This window comes from Xenopus laevis, chromosome 9_10L, assembly GCF_017654675.1.
Source record: "Xenopus laevis strain J_2021 chromosome 9_10L, Xenopus_laevis_v10.1, whole genome shotgun sequence".
NCBI lineage: Eukaryota > Metazoa > Chordata > Amphibia > Anura > Pipidae > Xenopus > Xenopus laevis.
The window spans coordinates 121,977,494-121,997,008 of NC_054387.1; the positions used below are offsets into that span (position 1 = coordinate 121,977,494).

The window sequence follows — 19,515 nt, forward strand, 5'->3', positions numbered from 1 at the left end:
CGCAGCAGCGGTTCATATTTATGCGGAAGATACGCATCACATCTGCCGCTAGCTATTTTCCCTTGGTTTGGGTAGGTAAGAATGGGACTATTATTGAATTCGCTTCGGGCGTGACGTCACATGACCATCACGTGTCCCGCCTTCCAAGATGGCTTCCTCCCTGTGAGGTGTTTTTTTTGAGAATACATATCACTTGGCGTCCGGGGGGGAAATCCACCGGCACTCCCCCGGCTGAGAGGATGATAGGCTCTCCGGACCTGATGCCTTTTACAATGGAGGAGGAATATGAAGATCCATTTCAGGGTTCCTCTGGGCTGCCAGAAGAATACTCGGTGCCTCTGTTCCCTTTTTCTCAAAACAACAGCAGTCCCTGGTCCAGGCTGTCTGGTGCCAAATTCAGCAGGGACTTTATTCTCATCTCCGAGTTCTCTGAGCAAGTGGGTCCCCAGCCTCTTCTCACCATCCCCGATGATCAGCGTATTTGTGGCGAGTTCGACCTCAACTACTTCTCCCTGCGCATTATGTCGGTGGACTACCAGGCGTCCTTCGTGGGCCACCCCCCGGGGTCATCCTATCCTAAGCTCAATTTTGTAGAGGACTCTAAGGTTGTCTTGGGAGACTCTAAAGAAGGAGCGTTTGCATATGTCCACCACTTGACCCTGTACGACTTGGAGGCGCGAGGCTTTGTCAGGCCCTTTTGCATGGCCTACATTTCCATGGATGAGGAAAAGATCATGAGACAGTATATGGAACTCTCCAGTGATTTCTCGAAAGCGTCCGACTGCCTGAAAACTGGCAATAGGAAGGCGTTTGCTAATGAACTGGAAAAGAAGCTCAGAGACCTTGATTACACCCGGACAGTTCTACAGACAGAGATGGAAGAACAGATGAAGGCTAACGACAAGGGATTTTACACAACACAAACCATAGATAAAGCCAATGAACTTGCCAGCGTGGAGAAATCCATTATAGAGCATCAAGACTTACTGAAGCAGATCCAGTTGTACCCATACAGGAAAATAAAAGAGCCGGATTTTCAGCCATATGAGCCAGAAAGTTTTCAAGAGTTGGACGTTCCCGATGAATCTGAGCAACCGTTGGCCCCTTCTGACCCAGAAGAGAGCCTGGTGGAAGAGGAGACCAGTGGTTGTCATCCCAGGTCATCCTACACCCCTAAATTCATAAAGGCAAAGTCGTCAAAATGTTTTGATAAAAAATTAAAAACATTGGAGGAATTGGTTGATACTTATTTCTTTACGCAAACAATAGACCTACTTACTAGTGTAGAAAAGAGATACCGGGGTGACTTGAGCTATCTTCTAATGAAGCAACTTGAAAAGGGACTTTTAGAGCAACAGATGGTTTCAAATTTCTTGTTTGAAGACATTGCAACTTGGGATACAAAGCAATCCAGTGTGCACTGCGCTAATATTTTGGCACTTGCTCAGGCTTTGCATATTCCTAAATTTTTGGAAGAACCGGGAAATCTTAAAAATTCTGCAAGTCTGGAATCATACAAATCAAGTGTAGAATCTGTCCCTATTAAAATTAAACAGGAACAGTTTGAAGAAGAGAGTCATCAAGAGACGGAGGAGCTGAGTGTCTCTGGCACACCAGATAACTGTGAATATAATGATGTGCATATTAAAGGGAGCGTTAGTAGCAGTGAAAGTATTGAAGTCTTGAGAACAGAGAAGTCAGTTGCTTTGCTCACTCATTCTGAAAGCCAACCATGTTTAAGGGTTAGCCCACAGATACCCAGGAAAAAGGTAGGTAGCAGAAGAACCATTAGTGAGGACAGTATTGAAGTTCTAAGCATGTGTCCTTCTGAAAGTCTAATTCCTGAGGATTTTAGACCAGCATATCAATTTGCTATTCATGAAGAGGAACCTGATGAAGTAGATGTGGATGGAGAGCAGCCCTGTAATTCCACTATTAATGACGAGAATGAACCCTCTGCAAATGATTTATCAGGAGACCCAGCTTGTTGCATTGTGACGAAAAGTTCTGGACTTTTAGAGCAGACTGGAAATGTGACCTCTGTACCCAATGTTGATGATGGTAGTACAGTGGTTAGTGTTCCACCACAGTCATACAGACCTATGGATCATGCTTTTCAAGGCAAGTTCTCAGTGGATGGGGCTGATAACCATTCTGACAAAATGAGCCCCCTTGGCCTCTCTAGTCCTGAAGCAGAGTCAACATATTTAATGAGTAGCGGAGAGTCTGTGAGACTAAGTATTGAGGAGTATTCAGACTCTACAAGTTACAGAAGCAGTACATCGACTTGTTCTGATAGGACCCCTTCCCCAGCCCCATGTGTCAGTGGACTTTCTGAACGACATAAAAGAAAAGCCGGACAAAATGCACTAATGTTCATTAGACAGTACCCATTTTCCCACCCTGCCATTTATTCTCTTCTCTGTGGAAGAACTCTCATTGTACTGGGTGAGGAGGAAGCATTTGTCAGAAGGCTTGTGACAGCACTATCAATATTTGTGCCCAATCATGGACATGTTGCCAAACCCGTCAACACATGGTTGACTTCGCCACTGCACATAATGGATTTTCAGAAGTGGAAACTAATTGGACTTCAACGGTAAAGTGCTTGCCCTAAATACATGTCTTTTGTATCTATATCTGTGTTCACCTTTTCTCTACGCGTTTATTGCTTTTTCCCTCATATTCTTATACCACTTCTTTTTTTCATTTCCTTTTTGTAAATTCCCATTTTTCTTCTTTAAACTTAGTTTCTATATTACTTGATTCCAGTAATTTCTCTTCTTGTTTGTGTCTGTTGTAGGCAATATAACCACCAATGCTGCATCTTTATGTTGTTGCCTTTCAAGTGGATGTTGAAACTAAAGGCAAATTGTTCTGCTTGATACCCCCGGCAGAGGTATTCTCTGCCAAACTAATGCCACCCGTTTGTTGTCATTGAAAATTGTTCTCCTATATTTATGGTCTCTATGGAGTGAAGGAATATGGAGTCTTGCAGGCCAAGCCTTTAAATCACAGAAGCGCATTTCATTTTTATTCCTAGCTGGTTCAGTATAGCTTTTAGTTATGTGCGGATCATCAGTCAGTCGTCACTAACCCATACCCACGATTTCCTATAACTTATTTAGTAAACCCTGCTTTTCAGAGTTTGGGTGAATACCAAATCTGAGCCCCTCTTTTGTGCCGGAAGAGCTAGTGCACGAGTAGATTTTTTACAGCGATTTTTTTAAAAGTTCTTTCTACCACCCCCCCCCCATATAAAGTAGGCGACAAGCAAGAGTTCTTGGTTTTCAAAGATAATTTTGAAGTCGTTGGTTTAAAGATTTAGGACTGAGTTTGCTCAAGAGAACTGACCTGAATAACCTCGAATGCAACATTTTTATTTATTAGGGAAGCACAAATTTGCATATTTAAATCTGATAAAATCTAGAAAATTGTATTGTGAACAAAAAAATGTTGTATTATTTGTCCAGAGCTTTAAAGTCTCATGACATTAAGAGTTCCAATTTGGTTCAATAATGGGCATGTCAGTTTGGTGATGAAATGTTATACGAATAAGTATTATGTTTTCTTGTTATAGAGGGGGTTCTCCTTCCAGTACCAACATCCTGCACTCCTTGAACCGCTACAGCCGATACGCCAGTGTGTTGGACGCAGACCATAAAACACTACGCTGCCCTGTTTATAAAGGAGCCTTCCTGCAGCGACTGGCTGATCATCGCACACAGATCAGACGGGGCAGTACCTTCTACATGCATGTGCAAAGTATGTTGACTCAGCTTAGTTCTAAGGCTTTCCTCTTCACCTTTTGTCACCATGTGCACCTTCCTATCCAGGAAAAAGAAAGTGAGGAGTCCATAGCCCAGCGTAGAGTTGCCTTCCTTCACCAGCTGCTTGGTCTCTCTGAAGAGGACAGCAAGATAGTGGAATATCTCTCAGAGCTTCTAAAAATGCATTATCTGAGGGAATCAGGGACCCAGTTAATCCCAGTGCTCAGGTTTGACTATATCCCCAACTTTTTATACAAGATCTAACCCCTGGGAGCCTTCATTCCTATGTAGAGAGGCTGCCGTTGACTTGAGAATGTAACCGTAGCTGAAGGATGACAACTGCTGCTCCTCAGACTGGGAAATGTTTTTGGGAATATCTTCTTAGTGTTTTGTTGGCTTACTGTCAATGTCATGTGGTTGTGTACATGTGTATTTTTGTTTTATACCAGCCTTCTTAAACCATGAGACTACTGAGCAACCGCCCTGTTCTCATCCCCGCATGTTAAATATACAGGAAAATTTTGTAGTGTTAGGAAGCTGTAAGTAGGAAACAGCTGTGATCTTTATGAAAATTGGCCTCAACAGCAAAGTCATGCTCACAAAGCCTTCTAAGATGCGCAAGAGTAACCAACTTGTTTTGTATGTGCAAATATCAATGTAGAATACGTACCTGCCTTCTCAGTAGTGCAGGTGGCATCCTACCCCAAACACAACAGCCATTAATGTTCCTTATCTGATTGCAATGAGCAATGTAATGAGCAGTATTTACAAGATGTCTTGTTAACTGTGGGTGATGAGTTTCAAGCACTAATTATCCTAATAGCTTTACCTCCAGATTATATTCACTTATTTGCTGTGATCACATTGCCCTTGGGTCAATGTTGTGCTGCTACAGTCAGTATAAGGTTAGAAATTACCTTGCAGGTGATACGACTCACAAACCAAAGGGTGGTAATGTAATACCAGTTTTTCCTGATCCATGTTAGCATAGTGCTGAATCTCTATTACATAACCCAGTTTTTCCTAGGCCTTACAGACTGTGATGGGGTAAACCATGGTTATTTTTGTATCTCGGATTACTAGATAATGTGTTTTTCTAATCAATAACTGACCCAAAGTTTGTGTAGGACTGACCTATTGTAGCATCAGTAGTTGTGCTTGTGCACTATGATATACAACATTGATCAGACCCACTGCAATACTGGGAAATCGGATGGGCCCCTACTGATCCAGGCCTGTTCACCAGATAGGTGCACAGTGGGCTGATGTTTGTGATGGGAGAAGCTGGTAGGGAGGGCACATTGGTAGCTGTGGAATCCTTGAGGTCAGCTCCTCTGATGGGCCTTGGGATCTCCAGTCTGATGCTGATAGTGTACTGAGTTAACCGGGTAAAATTCACTGTGCTGGTATTACACAATTCATTGCTCCTCTGTATTCTTCACTGCTTCATAATCTCATTTGCCTCTGACTGGGATTTGCCTGTGCCTGCCTTGGCCATCTTAGATTTCCAAAGCTACTAGGTAGCTCTTCCATGTACTTCCTTATGACTTACCAGATAAATCATAAAAGATTCTGTATACAGTAAGTGTGATACTAACTGAAAGCCATATTACTGCAATGATACGCCTGACGTGTAATTACAGGAGGGACTCCAAGCTGTAGTCATGTCACTCATCGAGAAAATTAGGTTGCATAGTTTCATTATGAGTCGCACAATTTGCTATGCAGCTTTTCTTTTGAATATGCAAACTGGCCATAGGGTATTTCTGATTTTATGGAATATCTTTCTTCCAGAAATATGTTTCAGTGCACTACTAAGGGTGTAGGTGGACCTAGAACACCTCTTGGATGGATGGTTAATGTCGTTCTGAATTAGACTTATTAATCGTAAAAATGATCATGTTTATTTTTGGTGAAGTTGCCAAAGAACGCTATAAGATATAGATTATAATTAGATGATTCAGCTGTGAACCAACTAGGTGCATGTCCAATTTATTTGATGTCTGTTCTGTTGTCCACATGATGACCTTAAAGTTTCAATCCCCTAATTCTTGATTGGTTTTTATTGTTCTTGACTTTCTACCTTATTAGCAGCACTGTATTTAGGTCTAGTGCCACCCTAGGCTATGAGTGACGTTACTCCGGCAAAAATTACCTACCCCAAGCTCAGGTGGTGTTTGGGGTGGATTTCTTACCCTGTTGTTAAACTGGTAACACGGGATGTTTTTTGTGATCAGCTTGTTTAGCCAGTAGACCAAAACTAATGGATCATAGGCAATTGAGCCATGTAAATCAATTGGACACCAATTTGCCCAGCAGGCCAACAAGTGGATGTTAAGAGAAGTGTAGAAGTGGTAATTTTTTGTTTGGTGGGACAAGATGGAATTCAATGACATTTAGCTGAATTGGATTTTGGATTTTTCAACTGTTTATTCAAAAATTATGCAATCCTTTGATTTTGTTGCCACAATTTGATAAAAATATTTGCTAAAAGTGTTACACAGGCAGTATTCAATAAGTTCAGGTTAGTAGGTTTTCTGGAATTTTTAGTTTTGTTTTATAAAGTGATTTATAGGCACCTTTACAAATACGTCCATTGGGTGAAGCTTTGAGTTTGTTTTATATGTTATTTTGCACTAGCTTGATATCAAGATATGAAGAAATTCCCCATCCTGTATTAATAAGATGAGTCAAACTCAGATCTAGGATGTGATTAATAGCAACGATTTGGGATTCGCTGAATCTATCAATTATGGATCTAATGAAATACTGAACAAAATAATATTAAATTAAATATTGTTTAGATTTGAGCACAACTGACAAACAGCATGAACAATGAAGATGCACTGACTCTGGGACTTGGTTTGAGATTCGACCAAACCTTTTCTCAGGACTTCGATTTGGACGAGTCCTATGTTACATATTTATTATAATTTGAATTCAAGGGGGAAAAATGCAGATTGGAATATTGTCAAATTTGAGTTTTCCGAACTCACATTTTTGAGAATTAGCAAGAGAACTAGCAGCTAAAACCTGACAAGCTGCAACATTCAAATTATTTTATAAGAGTTTTTAATCCCTGTAAAGGAATGTAATCAAGGTTTTCCAGTTTGAGGTCAAGAAAAAATTGGATTGTATTTGGAAAAACTCAAATTTGAAAATTAGCAAATCAGTCTCCCCATGTCCAGTGTGACTTTAAAGGCTCTGAAAATCTGAAGGCACAAACTGTTTGACTAAGCAAATGGCTATTAGTGGAGGATTAGTATTTGCCCAAATCTAAAAATGATGGATTCAGCACTTTCTTAATTGTCTGTGCCTGTGCTTTTCATAATACTGACTTGTGATTTGCATACCGGCCCCAAAGGGTCAGGTGGGTTTGAGGTGACATCACTTTTTTAGTGGGTCCCAGGAAACTGATCCTCTTTCGTCCGCCTGTATTTCTCTGTTATGCCTGTATTTCTCTGTGATATACTTGTGCCTGCCCTGTGACATCAAAGATAAGTCCGAGGTGGATATATAAAGAGTAAAACTGGCCATATATTGGGAGATCCGCTTGTTTGGCGACGACCTTGAGGTGGGCAATATTGGGCTGATCCGATCGTGGGTCCTAGAGAATAGTAGGGCGGTCGGATCCAGGACCGCATCAACAAACCGATGAAGACCATGATCCAACAGAGTTTTTCAACCCGCCTGATCGACATCTGGCCTTCCCGCCGGCTGTACTGAAAAATCGCCAGCGGGTTGCCACACGCTGCACTTCGGTAGGCAACTTCGGAAAATGAAGAGCCGCGAGTGCCATCCCGCTGGCGATTTTTCATTATAGCTGGCGGGAAGGCAGTTCAGGAGAACTGTGGCCCCGAAGAAGAGGCGATTTGTCGCCAGGGGCGACTGATCTCCTTGAATCTGCCTGTGTGCCCTTACCCTAAATGTTGTGTCAGAACAGTCTCCCGAGTCCCTCTCATTCCCTGCATACATTTAATTAGTTAAAGGGGCAAATATACAGGCTTATTTTTGTGTTGTACAGATGGGAGAGCATTAGCAAGGGTAGAAACAAATCAATGTTTAACACATCTATATTGCCCTTTAACTGGCCACTGTTTGTTACAAGTTGCCATTCTATACCGTCACTAAGCACCCTGCAGCACCCATGCTCCTTGTAGATGTCATGGTGACAGTCAATGTTCCACTGACAATAAACATGCACTTTGTATTTTGATTTGCACATTTCTTTTAATATAGAATAGTTTACCATCAAATCTTAGTTTAGTTATTTTATACTGACCAAAGGGATTTGTAAAGAATACGTTGAAATTTTCGTTCTTTTTGTTTGTTTGTTTCTTTTTTCATATGCCCGCATGGAGCCGAATAAAAATCTTAGATACTATTAAAATATTAATGGTGAATGGTAGGCTTCTGCAGCACTTGCTGAACATCTGATTCAATATATGTCTTGTTCCTATTATCGGTGTATCTGGTTGCACGGCAGAATGTGAGTTTGACTGTCATGAGTCAGTACAGATTCCATGCAACTTCTACGGATTTGGAGTTCAGAGCAGGTTTTAAGGCCATTCATGGAATTTTATCCAATTTGTCCTCTCGTGTTCTGGGCCAAATCAGGCAGATCCAATGGTTTGATCCCAGGTCAACAGTTGGTTTATAATGGAGAATAATGCAGACTGAGAACACCCAAATAGTGTGCCATATGTATATAAGCTTTTGTGTATGTAGCCTACTCCTTTCCCCTTTTGGTTTGTTTAGAGCTAAATGGAGGGAACTGTTAAGATGAGGAATACAAAAGAGTTGAAAAAGCAAGATGGTGGGTTGAGTTTATGTTTAAATCAGTCTATGATCAACATCTTCTGTGTACACTAGGAAATACTCTTTTATCCCCTTTGCTGTCTAACGTACACATACAGAGACATGTAGTACAAATATTGGTACATGTATGGTGTCCAACCAAGCCTGACTGATATCCTTGCACTGGGCGTATCAGTCAGTACCAGAATCGGGCAGCTTAGACACTTTCATTGCTGATGCAACATGTTGACCAATAAATGGTGAACTGGGAGACGAGGAAGTGGCTTTCTGCTGTTCCAATTATCCATGTCCTGTACATGAACGACCAAAACCATATGAAGGAGGTGATACCATTAGTGGCTCATCATAGTGTCTAAACGACTGTTCGGCGTGAGGGTTGTCTTTATTTTTGTAAATGCACTGCCTGCTTCCGTATCTGAAAAATTATTTCTCCTACTTTTTTGCCTATGTGACTGGATGTGCTCTCTATTGTGTTGAATGGTGCCGGTGTATTGAAATTATCTTAGAACTATAATAGAAAACTGGAAACTATATTTATGATTTAAGGTATTCACGTGAAACTTGTAGATCACACCCCCCCCACACACACACGACTCTCAGCAGATCTACAAGTGTTCCAGGTTCTCCAGCAGGAGGTAGTACAGCCATACGACACATCCCATCTCTGGTTGACTCGGCCTTGAATTAAGATTTCACTAATTCCCTGTACAATACGACATCTTGTTTAACATGTGACTTATTTAATATATGAATCAATGTGAATTATTCTTGATTTTTGTTAATCTGTGAAACTGCCTATAAAACCCAGAATCCTCAGTCCTACGCATATGACGTACTCTTGAGAACCCTTTTTTCTTTCCCTCTAATACCCACCTCAAAGTATATGTATACCATGATCTTTTGGTTTAACTCAGCTGCAGTATTAAGTAATTGTCTTTATTAACGCCCCGTCCCCCACATGTGCAATATAGCCCGAGCTTGCTGATGCGGTCTCTTATTAACGACAAGGCCATTCCTCCATTGTCTTTATTTGGCAGGGACATGTTATATCTGCTGCTGGTTTAGTTTCACTGGTGCCCATTGGCTCAGTCAAGGACTTGATTGGACACCCAACATGTATGATGATTTATCTGTGTGGTGCCCATGGGCCAATCAATCATCATTATGGGCTTCCATCTAACACTCACCAGCAGAAGGAGGTCTAGAAGGAGCACACTTTGGGTTCACTTCAATGGAAGAAGGTGTTGAATTGATGTACTCTTGAGGCAAACTCTTATCTTTATTTTGCTTTATCCTCCCCCCTCCATGTCACCATCATGATTGCACCTTTTTCCACCAAAGTTGAATGCAGTTGAGTTTGCTCCACCTGTAAAACATTGCACCATCTGTAAGATCTCCTATGTGTACGTGACATTAGACTCATAACACTCAGGGTTTACGTTGCAGTGAAAATACTAAGGGGTGAAGCAATACAATACTTTAATTATTACTGTCTCTGTAGCCTTTATCTTGTTATTGTTATCTGACGTGGAGGACATAAGGTGCATGTGCAGCTCCACCTCTCGGTGATCACTTGATGCTGCATGAACTTAAAAGTGGTGTCTAATTCTGTGTCGAACTGACGCTCCAAATGAATAAAGAATGATACAGCCTCCTCCGTTTCCTTTCCTTATCATATGCACCATTCACAAATGTTTATCAAGGAAGTAGAATGAAGTAGAACTGGAACACATGGCTTTTTAGACTTTGCGGTGAGGGTGAGACGTGTAAGCAAGTGTCTTCGGTCCCACCAGAAACCCTGGGCTCACTTACACACAACGAGATACAGATATTGCTAGATTGTACACATTTTTATAAAGGCCCGATAAAGGATGGGCTGATGGGAATTGTTCTAGGCTAGGGCCCACCAGGAGATCGTCTGGTTTTCTTTTAAGCCAGTGAGGGGTAAACGCAGAATTGAGGAACATGCTAAGATCTTCTGTATATAGAGGCATACAGGGTCGGACTGAGGGGGTGTGGGCCCACTGGGACTGACACATCAGGGCCCTGCCACCACCCCTGTAGAATGGTGGCCCCCGCTACACCAGTCGCCAGGCTCCCTCTGTTTCACCCCGCCGGTGCGGTACCAGCTTTGTGCATATCGTGCCTTCCTCACTAGGGGAGGGGAGGACAGTAGCACCACCTATGTCTACCGGGTCTAGGCCGGCAGGGCCCACGGGGTTTTTTCCCGGTGTCCCGCCAACCCAGTCCAACGCTGGATGCACAAACCTGATATTTTATATGCAGTCACCCTCCATTACACTGAGAGAAAAAGTGCCACTGATCAGATGTTCCCTTTAAAGGTGTCTATAAAAGTAAATTGCATAAAACAGCACATATGTAAAACACTTGTATAATATGTACAAAGCCTTTTTATGAAAAATATACATTTTTTAATAGCATGTGCCTTTGGATTATACCAAATAGAAAAAATGTCTAAGCTCCATCCTCTGACTTGATTTACCGTGATCACACAGAAACCAAGCGCACACATACTGCACATGCTTGGTTACATCGGCCAATAGACAGAGCTGTGTCTTTTACTCCCACCCTTTTTCCTGTTAGAGCTGCGTTATTTCCTGTCAGGTGATCTCAGAGGGAGCACACAGACCAAAATGGTGGCTCAAGGAAAAAGATACAATTGGGTGTGTATATATATATATATATATATATATATCCCTTTGCATCCCTGGAGCCACCATTTTACCTGGGTTAAATGTTCATTCTGAAGGTAAAGTTTTCCTTTCTGCAGTGAATAAAAGAACACAGTAAAAATTAAAAGACATTGATGTTATTTTATCCAATTCAATTCTTGAAAACAAACATGCGCTTACACACGAGATTACCAATAAAAACGTCTAAATACACATTGCTTTTGGTCAGATTGGAGACAGTGAAAATACATGTTTTTTGCTAGGATGCAAACACAGAAAAGCCAACACTAAAACATATCTTAATAATATACTTTCTTCCAGTACAGAGAACTCATTCTAAAAAGAAATATAGCTAGAAATGCTGTATTTTATCTAGTGAGGTTCAACAGCCCTATAACAATAATGAGCCAGGGTCTTCAATGTTGTGCACGGCAGTTCCCCATCTTGGATCGTGTTAGACATCTTTGGTGTGTCAGTGGCTCTGCACATGCTCAGTGTGCTCTGGGCTGCTGCTAAGAAGCTAAGCTTAGGGGGTGTAGGAAGCATTGAAACAGAAAAAAATGTTCATATGGTATAGTGGATGCTTCATGGCTAATTATTAAATTCTACTGCTAATAAAGCACGCCGTGTACTAATAATCTGAATTAATTTGCTAATCAGCCATATATTGTGACATTTGGGGGCACATTTACTAGGGTCCAATATTGAGGGTTAATAAACCCTCGAATTCGACCCTCGAGGTAAAATCCTATGAATTTGCATATCGAATTCGTAGGATTTACCGCAAATCCTACGATCGAACGATCGAAGGAAAAATCCTTCAATCAAAAAAACCTTAGTAAAGTAATGAGGAAGGTCCCCATAGGCTAACATTGTACCTCGGTAGGTTTAAACTACCGAAGTATGTAGTTGAAGTTTTCTTTTAAAGAGACAGTACTTCGACTATCAAATGGTCGAAAAGTCGAACGTTTTTTAGTTCGAATCAAAGTCGTAGTCGAAGGTCGTAGTAGGCTATTCGATGGTCGAAGTACCAAAAAAAACCTTCAAAATTCAAAGTTTTTTCACTTCAAATCCTTCACTCAAGCTTAGTAAATGTGAGTCAATAAGCTCAGTAAGTGACAGCAGCACAGAACATGTGCAGTGATCAACAGAAAAGAAGATGGGGAGCTACTGGGGCATCTTTGATAGAGGGCTGCAGTTGCCCTTGGCAACGTTTCTAGCCTACTTCATTATTAAGCTTTATTCTCCTTTACAGGTGTGGAGTGGATTCAAAATTGGGTTGGACTTTATTTTGTTTGCACATTGAGATTATTTTCGGGCATGACCACAGATGATGATAAATATTTATGCTCTGTTCTTTATATATCAGACAAAAGGAAACCGTTGAGAATCAAGGCTCTACAAATAAGATATTTGGTTTGCTGAATGTATGAGTTGTCCACCAGCAGAGAAAATTCCAATATAGCCGATACCGCCAGGGCAGGCTGCAGTTGAAGTCAATGGCAACCACCGGTCATTGTTGATTTCAGCCTGAATTGCCTTGTGTGCATTTTCGGGTTGGCACTTGGTTGTACAACAGTTCAAGACTATTTTCTCGAGGACTGAGTTCAATAAACGACTGATAAAGTCACTAGGCATAGATGGCTGGATGCAGGGCAGCCATCAGGGGGGGGGACAGGGGGGAGAGTTGTAGGGGGCCCTGAGGGTAAGGGGGCCCGGCCACACCACACTTACTTGATTAGCCCGGAGAGCTGCTGACTTCGGGAAGGCATGGACGTTTAAGGGGCCCGGGCCACCAATTTAGGCCACCAATTTTTTTTTCTCATGTGGGGTCCTAGCCACCAATATTTTTTAATGGGGGGGCCCTGGCCACAAATGTTTTTTTTATGGGGGGCCCTGACCACCAATATCTTTATTTTTTATTAACACGTGGGAACCCTAGCCACCAATATTTTTTTTGTTTTTTTACTGTGTGGAGGGGGGCGGACCTGTAGGTGCAGTGGGCGCAGCCCAGGGGGCCCAGGAAATTTTGTCGTATGGGGCCCTGTGATTTCTGATGGCGGTCCTGGCTGGATGACAATATAAAATTGCATTTGTAAGGAACCTCGCCTAACTCTTTATCATGATACTTTCTTCCTTATCAATAAAGAAAGCTGCATGGAGGGGCTCTGTGAAGGTTGCCGTGAAAGAGTGTAAGTGTTCGATGGGAAAACTAACCTTGTAAAAGGAGAGAAGCCCAGCGTCATAATCTAGGTAAATTCCAATTGGTCCATTTTGGAAATTACTATCTATAGAGGTTGTGCTGGAGTTAAACATGGCCGTCAGGTCCTTGCCAGACATGCACACGCACCAGGACTTTTCATTTAGCCCTAAACAAGCATCAATGCCCCTCCTCTGTAAACTGGGATAGGCAACACCAACACTCCAGCCTCTTGACTGACTGGACTCCACTTCCCAGTAATGTTGGCCTCCAGCAAAGGATTTGGTACTTAGAATCTGATTGTTGGTGAATCTGTCGGCCGTGCATGGGCGGCTTTGTCTTTCATTACAATAAAAAGCCGTTTTTAGGTTATCAGATACAGATATATGATTGCTAGCTGTGCCAACGTCAAAAAGCACATCTGTCTCCTTATGAACGGAAAAGCCTCTTTTTGCCTTCAAACCTGATATGATATCAGTTAAATTCTGAAGGTTCCTCTGCAAAGTGATTGATATAGCCGTATCATCCATATGTCCCGCGGAGAGGATATCAACATCTTGTTTTTCACCATCAACTTCCTCCCCATGACATATCGGCTGACCTTCTCTCAGTACAGTCAGGGGATCGGTCGCGCTACAAACGTCCTCAAGGTGGCGCATTTTTTCACATAGATCAGCTTTCTTTTTTTCCAGCTGTTGGATTAGCTTAGAAATGTGGAGTAACGCCTTGTCTTCATGCATGCTTACCTCTAGCTGGAGTTGACTCTCTAGGCCTTGCAGATGTTCTCTGAGATCCCCAAAAAAGGCAGTGATTCTATCTGCAACACTTGCTGATCCATCCTCAATGTCTCTCATTCGCTCATTTAGGGTCTCGATGTTCTTTACAACCTCCTCCCTCATGGTTGTCATCTTGTAAAGAATAATTGCCAGCTTCTTCTTTGTTATCTCAGAGGTCTCATGGAGCTGCTCCACCTGATGACCTCTGTGTTCTCCGACCAGGCAGCAGGACGTGCAGATGCAGACGCCATGTTCCAAGCAATAATACTTTAGCAGCTCCTTATGGATGGGGCATTTTCGGCTATCCAGGGATGTGGTTGGTTCACATAGGATGTGCTCTGGTGACCTGGTGTGCTTCTTGAGGTGGCTTTCACACAAAGAAGCTTCACAGTGCAGACATGTTTTTACAGCAGGGACAGGAGAGTGGCAGTAGGAGCACATAATCCCAGTGTCGTCCTGAGAAGAATGAAAATATTCCGCAATGTTACTCAGCTTCCGGTTTCTACATACGGCAGGACGGCCCTTGAACTTCACTCTGCATTCCGGGCAGGTGTACACTCCAGTGTTCCCCTGGGAAGCCAACACGGATTTGATGCAGCTCAGGCAGAAGTTATGGCCACACGGTAGCATTACAGGATCGGTATAGATATCCAGACAAACGGAACAGTTCAGCTCGTCCCTCAGATCTGCAGCTGCTGCCATCTTTGAGGTTAAGGAGACGTTTAGAGGCTTGGCGGCTGCAAGAAATGAAACTGAAAGTCGTTCATCGCCCTGGGCAAAGGTTGACTTGTTGTTATCTCTAGTTCCTGTGGGAAGATGATAGGCGGTTAGGAGAACAATGCAGCCTGTGGGTGGTTTAACTCCTTAGTTATATAAAGGGATACAGATTTGAATTGCAGAAACTTTAGCAAAGTTTATTTAGTTGATTTTGTGATTTATACAGTCATTATGCATTATGTTTTAACTTGACTATACCTCCCAACATTTTGGAAAATAGAAAGAGGGACAGAAAGATTTGCTGCATGGAGCAAGACTAATTTTTTGACCACACCCCCTAATTACCATGTCCCTTTTACAAAATTTATTATGAAAATAATTCTGTGGTTTTTATGTGTTATTACAGTTTTGCTAATGAAGGTGAATTGCCCTTTAAACTGTGAGTTTAAGTTCTCCCGAGACCTGCTTATCTTAAATTGTTACAAAAGTATCTATTCTGGGCTCTCTGCCAAAAGCCAAATAAGTTAGAAACTTTGTATCTTTTTCTAGCTGTTCAGTGCAGGAGATCAAAGAGAAAGTCTAGACATTTCAGTAACAAGCCCAGGACTGCAGGTTGAGCTGTCAAAATCGGGCTGCCCCGTGAAAAACGGAACAGTTGGGAGGTATGCATACTCAGCTGTGCCTTAAAGGAGAAACAAGACGTTTACCAAAAAAAACCCTACCCCCACCCCATGTAGACCCCCCCATCCCCCAGCCATCTGGGTATTCGTGGGTATTCGTGTCTTCTTCCGGTGCTTCGGCAATTTCCGTCCATTTCGGCGCATTCGCAGTTGTCACAAACCGGTATATTGCTCCAACTGTGCATGCGATGCTTCACCAGTCTCCATCTCAGCTTACCGAAGACCCGGAAGATGGCTGCAGTGAACTCTGATGCTGTGACTCTGCTCTGAGAAGTAAGCAAAAAGTTAGGGCCATTTCCCCGGGTATGCAGCTAGGCTGGGGGGAGGAGGGTCTACGTGGAGTGGGCGGGGTAAGGGTTTTTTGGTAAAGGGTTTGTTTCTCCTTTAAAGTGGCCATAGACATCCGCTCGTTTGTCGATGTCGCCAAACGAGCCGATGTCTCCCCGATATGCCCATATTGAAGAGGGCGATATAGGGCTGACCCGATTGTCGGCCCTAGGGTGCAGCTGCAATCCGACGGGATTTTTTAACCTGCCCGATCCAGATTTGGCCGACTTTCGCCAGATATCAATTGGGAAAGCCTGTCGGAGGGCCCAAAACAAAGGCCAATAAGCTGCCGACTCGGTCTGTCGGCAGCATTTAATGACCCATGTATGGGGGCCTTTACAGTAAATGTTTAATAATGTAAGTGACCTGCAGAGTAGCAGCACAGCCTCCGTTGCTCCTTGCATGAACACCCACCTCTGTCCATTCTGTGAATGAGGTTTAGGAGAAGTCCTGAAGCACAAAAAATGCAACTCTTAATGTGTCTTAGTTGATGAAGTCCTCGTCCCATCTTTGGCCATTGCCACAGTTTTACTCCAATCATTTGGCCCTAGGGCCAAACTATCGGATTAGAGCAATATCGCCCTGCCTTTGGTGGGAATATTGGGAAAAGATCCACTTGCTTGGCAACCTCACCAAACAAGCGGAAGAGCCTGCACCCGTAGGCTCCTGGTCACAAATATAGCAAATGTGGGTGAATATCCAGGTTCCATGTGACATGTATATTTTTGTAAATCTATAGGGGAAATGTATAAGAAACGTTTTTACCTGTTCTTCCCAGGAAATCCTAGGATCAAAAGTGCATCCTTATTCCTCTGTATATCACACCAGCAAGGTTATAATATTCTAGACCCCAATCCCCTTTATCATCAGAAAAGATAAAAGTTTTTGCATATATATTTTTTTTTTTTGGACAGATTCCCTTTTTTGAGATATTGAATAGTTACCAGACTGTCCACTTATCAATGTAAAAGGACAAGGGAAGGCAGAGTGAGTTAATTTGTTAGGTACCCCTAGTGACTCTAACCTAGTCTCCTCTTCTGTAAAAAAATGGATCAGCCCTGGGTAGTTTCCATCAGGAAAGGCTGCCACCATGTTCCCCCAGCAAACATTAGACTTGGTGCATAGTGGAACAAAAAATCTAATTTGACAAGTTCAGCCAGTTCTTGCAAGTACACACATAGACATTGATACACTCTATGCCAGGGGTCCCCAACCTCTTTTACCCGTGAGCCACATTCAAATGTAACAAGAGTTGGGGAGCAACACAAGTATTAAAAAGTCCCTTGGGTGCCAAATAACGGCCCGTATGTGGACTGGCAGCCTACAAAAGGCTCTACTTGGCACTATACTTAGTTGTTATGCAATTAAAACTTCCTTTCAAGCTTGGAATTCAAAAATAAGCACTTGCTTTTAGAACCATGAGAGCAACATCCAAGGGGTTGGACAGCAACATGTTGCTCACGAGCTACTGGTTGGGGATCACTGCTCTCTGCAATACCACATTTCTGGGTTCAGCTGCCTCCCCTTGACCTTGATGCTTTTTTTTTCTTTTACCAGTGGTCCCTCCTCCATATATTTTCATTTGTCTTAGAGGCAAAGTTGTAGTGAATTAGGCTATCCCTTTAATACCTAAGTTAGGCTACTTGTTGGGCAGGGATACTTGAGTCTATATGGGCGTTCCAATGGCGCCAGATTCGGATGTATTTGAGCATCTGTACTCTTTTGTCCAGTATAATCCTTTCTAGGGTTGCCAAGTTCTCCATGGCTTTTATCCATTCCTGGAATGAGGGTGGAGTTCGGTCTTTCCAATGTAGTGTGAGCAGTCGCCACAACAGTCGAAAGCTTTAGTAATGAATTGCTTTGTATGTACATCGATTGTGTCGCCCAGGTCAATCGTTATCAAGCAGTTCCTGACATCCCCTTTCCCCTACTCTGGAGTAGTAGTGGACAGTCAAGAATGTGATGTCCTTCCATTATTGTTCCACTTTAGGACACCCCCACAGCACGTGGAGTAGGGTAGATGTTTCTACTCTGCACTTTGGGCACAGGGGAGAAGGCAGTATTTTCATGGCATGCAGTCTTTGTACCGTATATAAGCTCTATGTATTGAGTACAGCTGGAGTAAGTTGTGTCTATTTGAACGAGCCACTACCTTGGGGGTACTCAACACCCACTCCCATTGTTTCCAGGTCCTGCTCCCAGGCTCCTTGTATTTCACGATCTACATATAGTGGTTTGCTTAATTGTTGTACAGGGTGGATGTTTTCCTTTTGTAGTTGGTTTCTAGCAGGGTATCTATGACTGGGGAGTTAAAGGAGAAGGCACCCCAAGTGATTGTATTGACTTACCTGAAACCTCGGGCTGGTGCTCCTATCAGCAGAAAACTGCACCGGCCCGGGGTTATATCAGTGAGCACCATGGATTGATCCACTTCCATCTTCCTCTTTCCTTCACGTGGTTGCGCATGCGCAGTAGACCAAAAAGCTGAACTTTAATTAAAAAGTCGCTATTTCGTTCAACTGTGCATGCGTTTGCCCTGGAAAATTTGAAGACAGAAGTGGATCGATCCATGGTGCTCACTGGTATAACCCCGGTGCAGTTTTCTGCTGATAGGAGTACTGGCCCATAGTGATGTGTGGGTCGGGATTTCCTCCATTAGTCTACGCCCACCCACATCCGTATTGCTTTTATAGACGTGCGATGACCCGCCCTGCCGATGTCTATAAAAGACAAACCTGGAAGTCGGAAGCCAGCATTTGACGGTGGCGGGCGGGGAGAGCAGGAAAAGAGCTCAACTCGCACCCGAAGAAGCGTGTGAGGTCGGCCCAAACACGCCTGACCACACGGGTAAACCTGCGGGTATCGGGTTTCCTTCGCCTTTAAACACAAACTGGCCAGGGTGTTGGAAAAACTCTGTCAGAACTGTGGTTCGCTTGTACCAACCACTGCGTGAGATGGAGTTCCCTGTTGTTGTGTAGTTGTTGCAGTGGTATAGCCTGGTCCGCTTCCCATACATCTGCTATAGTCACTAACTTAAGTGTATACCAAATTCTGGGTGGGGCCAGGGTTACCAGCTCTGGGAACTCAGGGTTGCCCCAAATTGGTGTCTACGGTGCGTTTGTTGTATCCCACCAGTTTGTATGCAAGTCACATGATATTGCTCTGTAAAAGAAGCAGGGGCACCTTGGGTTTACAGGGTTTCTTGACCTGTGAGTGCAGAACAAGGTGTGCCTGGATTGTCTGCTGTCTCAGCCCAGAGCCGGTATAGTGGGAAGTTATGTTGTGGTGTATCATCAGCAGGATATGTGTAGCTGTGTTGCTAGAAAGTATACATATAAGTCCAAGAGTGCCATGCCCCCTCCCTCCCTAGGTCTCATCAATGTGGACAGGTGCAGTCGTGGCCTTCGGGAGCCCCATATAAACTGGCTGATCAAGCTGTGTACCCCAGTAAAAAGCTTTTTTGGTATAAAAACAGGGTAATTCCAGAGCGTATTCAGCCTGCGTATTTATACATTAATTTTCTTTCATCTGAAA

The 19,515-nt window shown here is 43.0% G+C and overlaps 2 protein-coding genes across 2 annotated transcripts; one reads left to right on the forward strand and one right to left on the reverse strand.

The window, feature by feature from the left end:
• Positions 1–20: 20 nt before the first annotated feature.
• On the forward strand, positions 21–10,242 carry smcr8.L (Smith-Magenis syndrome chromosome region, candidate 8 L homeolog). The gene is made up of 2 exons (XM_018236620.2): positions 21–2,599; positions 3,581–10,242. The coding sequence occupies exons 1-2, from the start codon at positions 21–23 to the stop codon at positions 4,032–4,034; spliced, it is 3,033 nt and encodes a 1,010-aa protein (XP_018092109.1). The 3' UTR covers positions 4,035–10,242.
• Positions 10,243–13,306: 3,064 nt separating this feature from the next.
• LOC108701681 (E3 ubiquitin/ISG15 ligase TRIM25) lies at positions 13,307–15,276 on the reverse strand. The gene has a single exon (XM_018236621.2). The coding sequence runs from the start codon at positions 14,957–14,959 to the stop codon at positions 13,391–13,393; it is 1,569 nt and encodes a 522-aa protein (XP_018092110.1). The 5' UTR covers positions 14,960–15,276; the 3' UTR covers positions 13,307–13,390.
• Positions 15,277–19,515: the final 4,239 nt, after the last annotated feature.

Bases quoted from the DNA above. Each gene is read 5' to 3' on its own strand.
- smcr8.L (XM_018236620.2), top strand. From the start codon at position 21: ATGCGGAAGATACGCATCACATCTGCCGCTAGCTATTTTCCCTTGGTT. The intron at 2,600-3,580 runs GTAAAGTGCTTG...TTCTTGTTATAG, and splicing joins AAACTAATTGGACTTCAACG to AGGGGGTTCTCCTTCCAGTA.
- LOC108701681 (XM_018236621.2), bottom strand. From the start codon at position 14,959: ATGGCAGCAGCTGCAGATCTGAGGGACGAGCTGAACTGTTCCGTTTGT.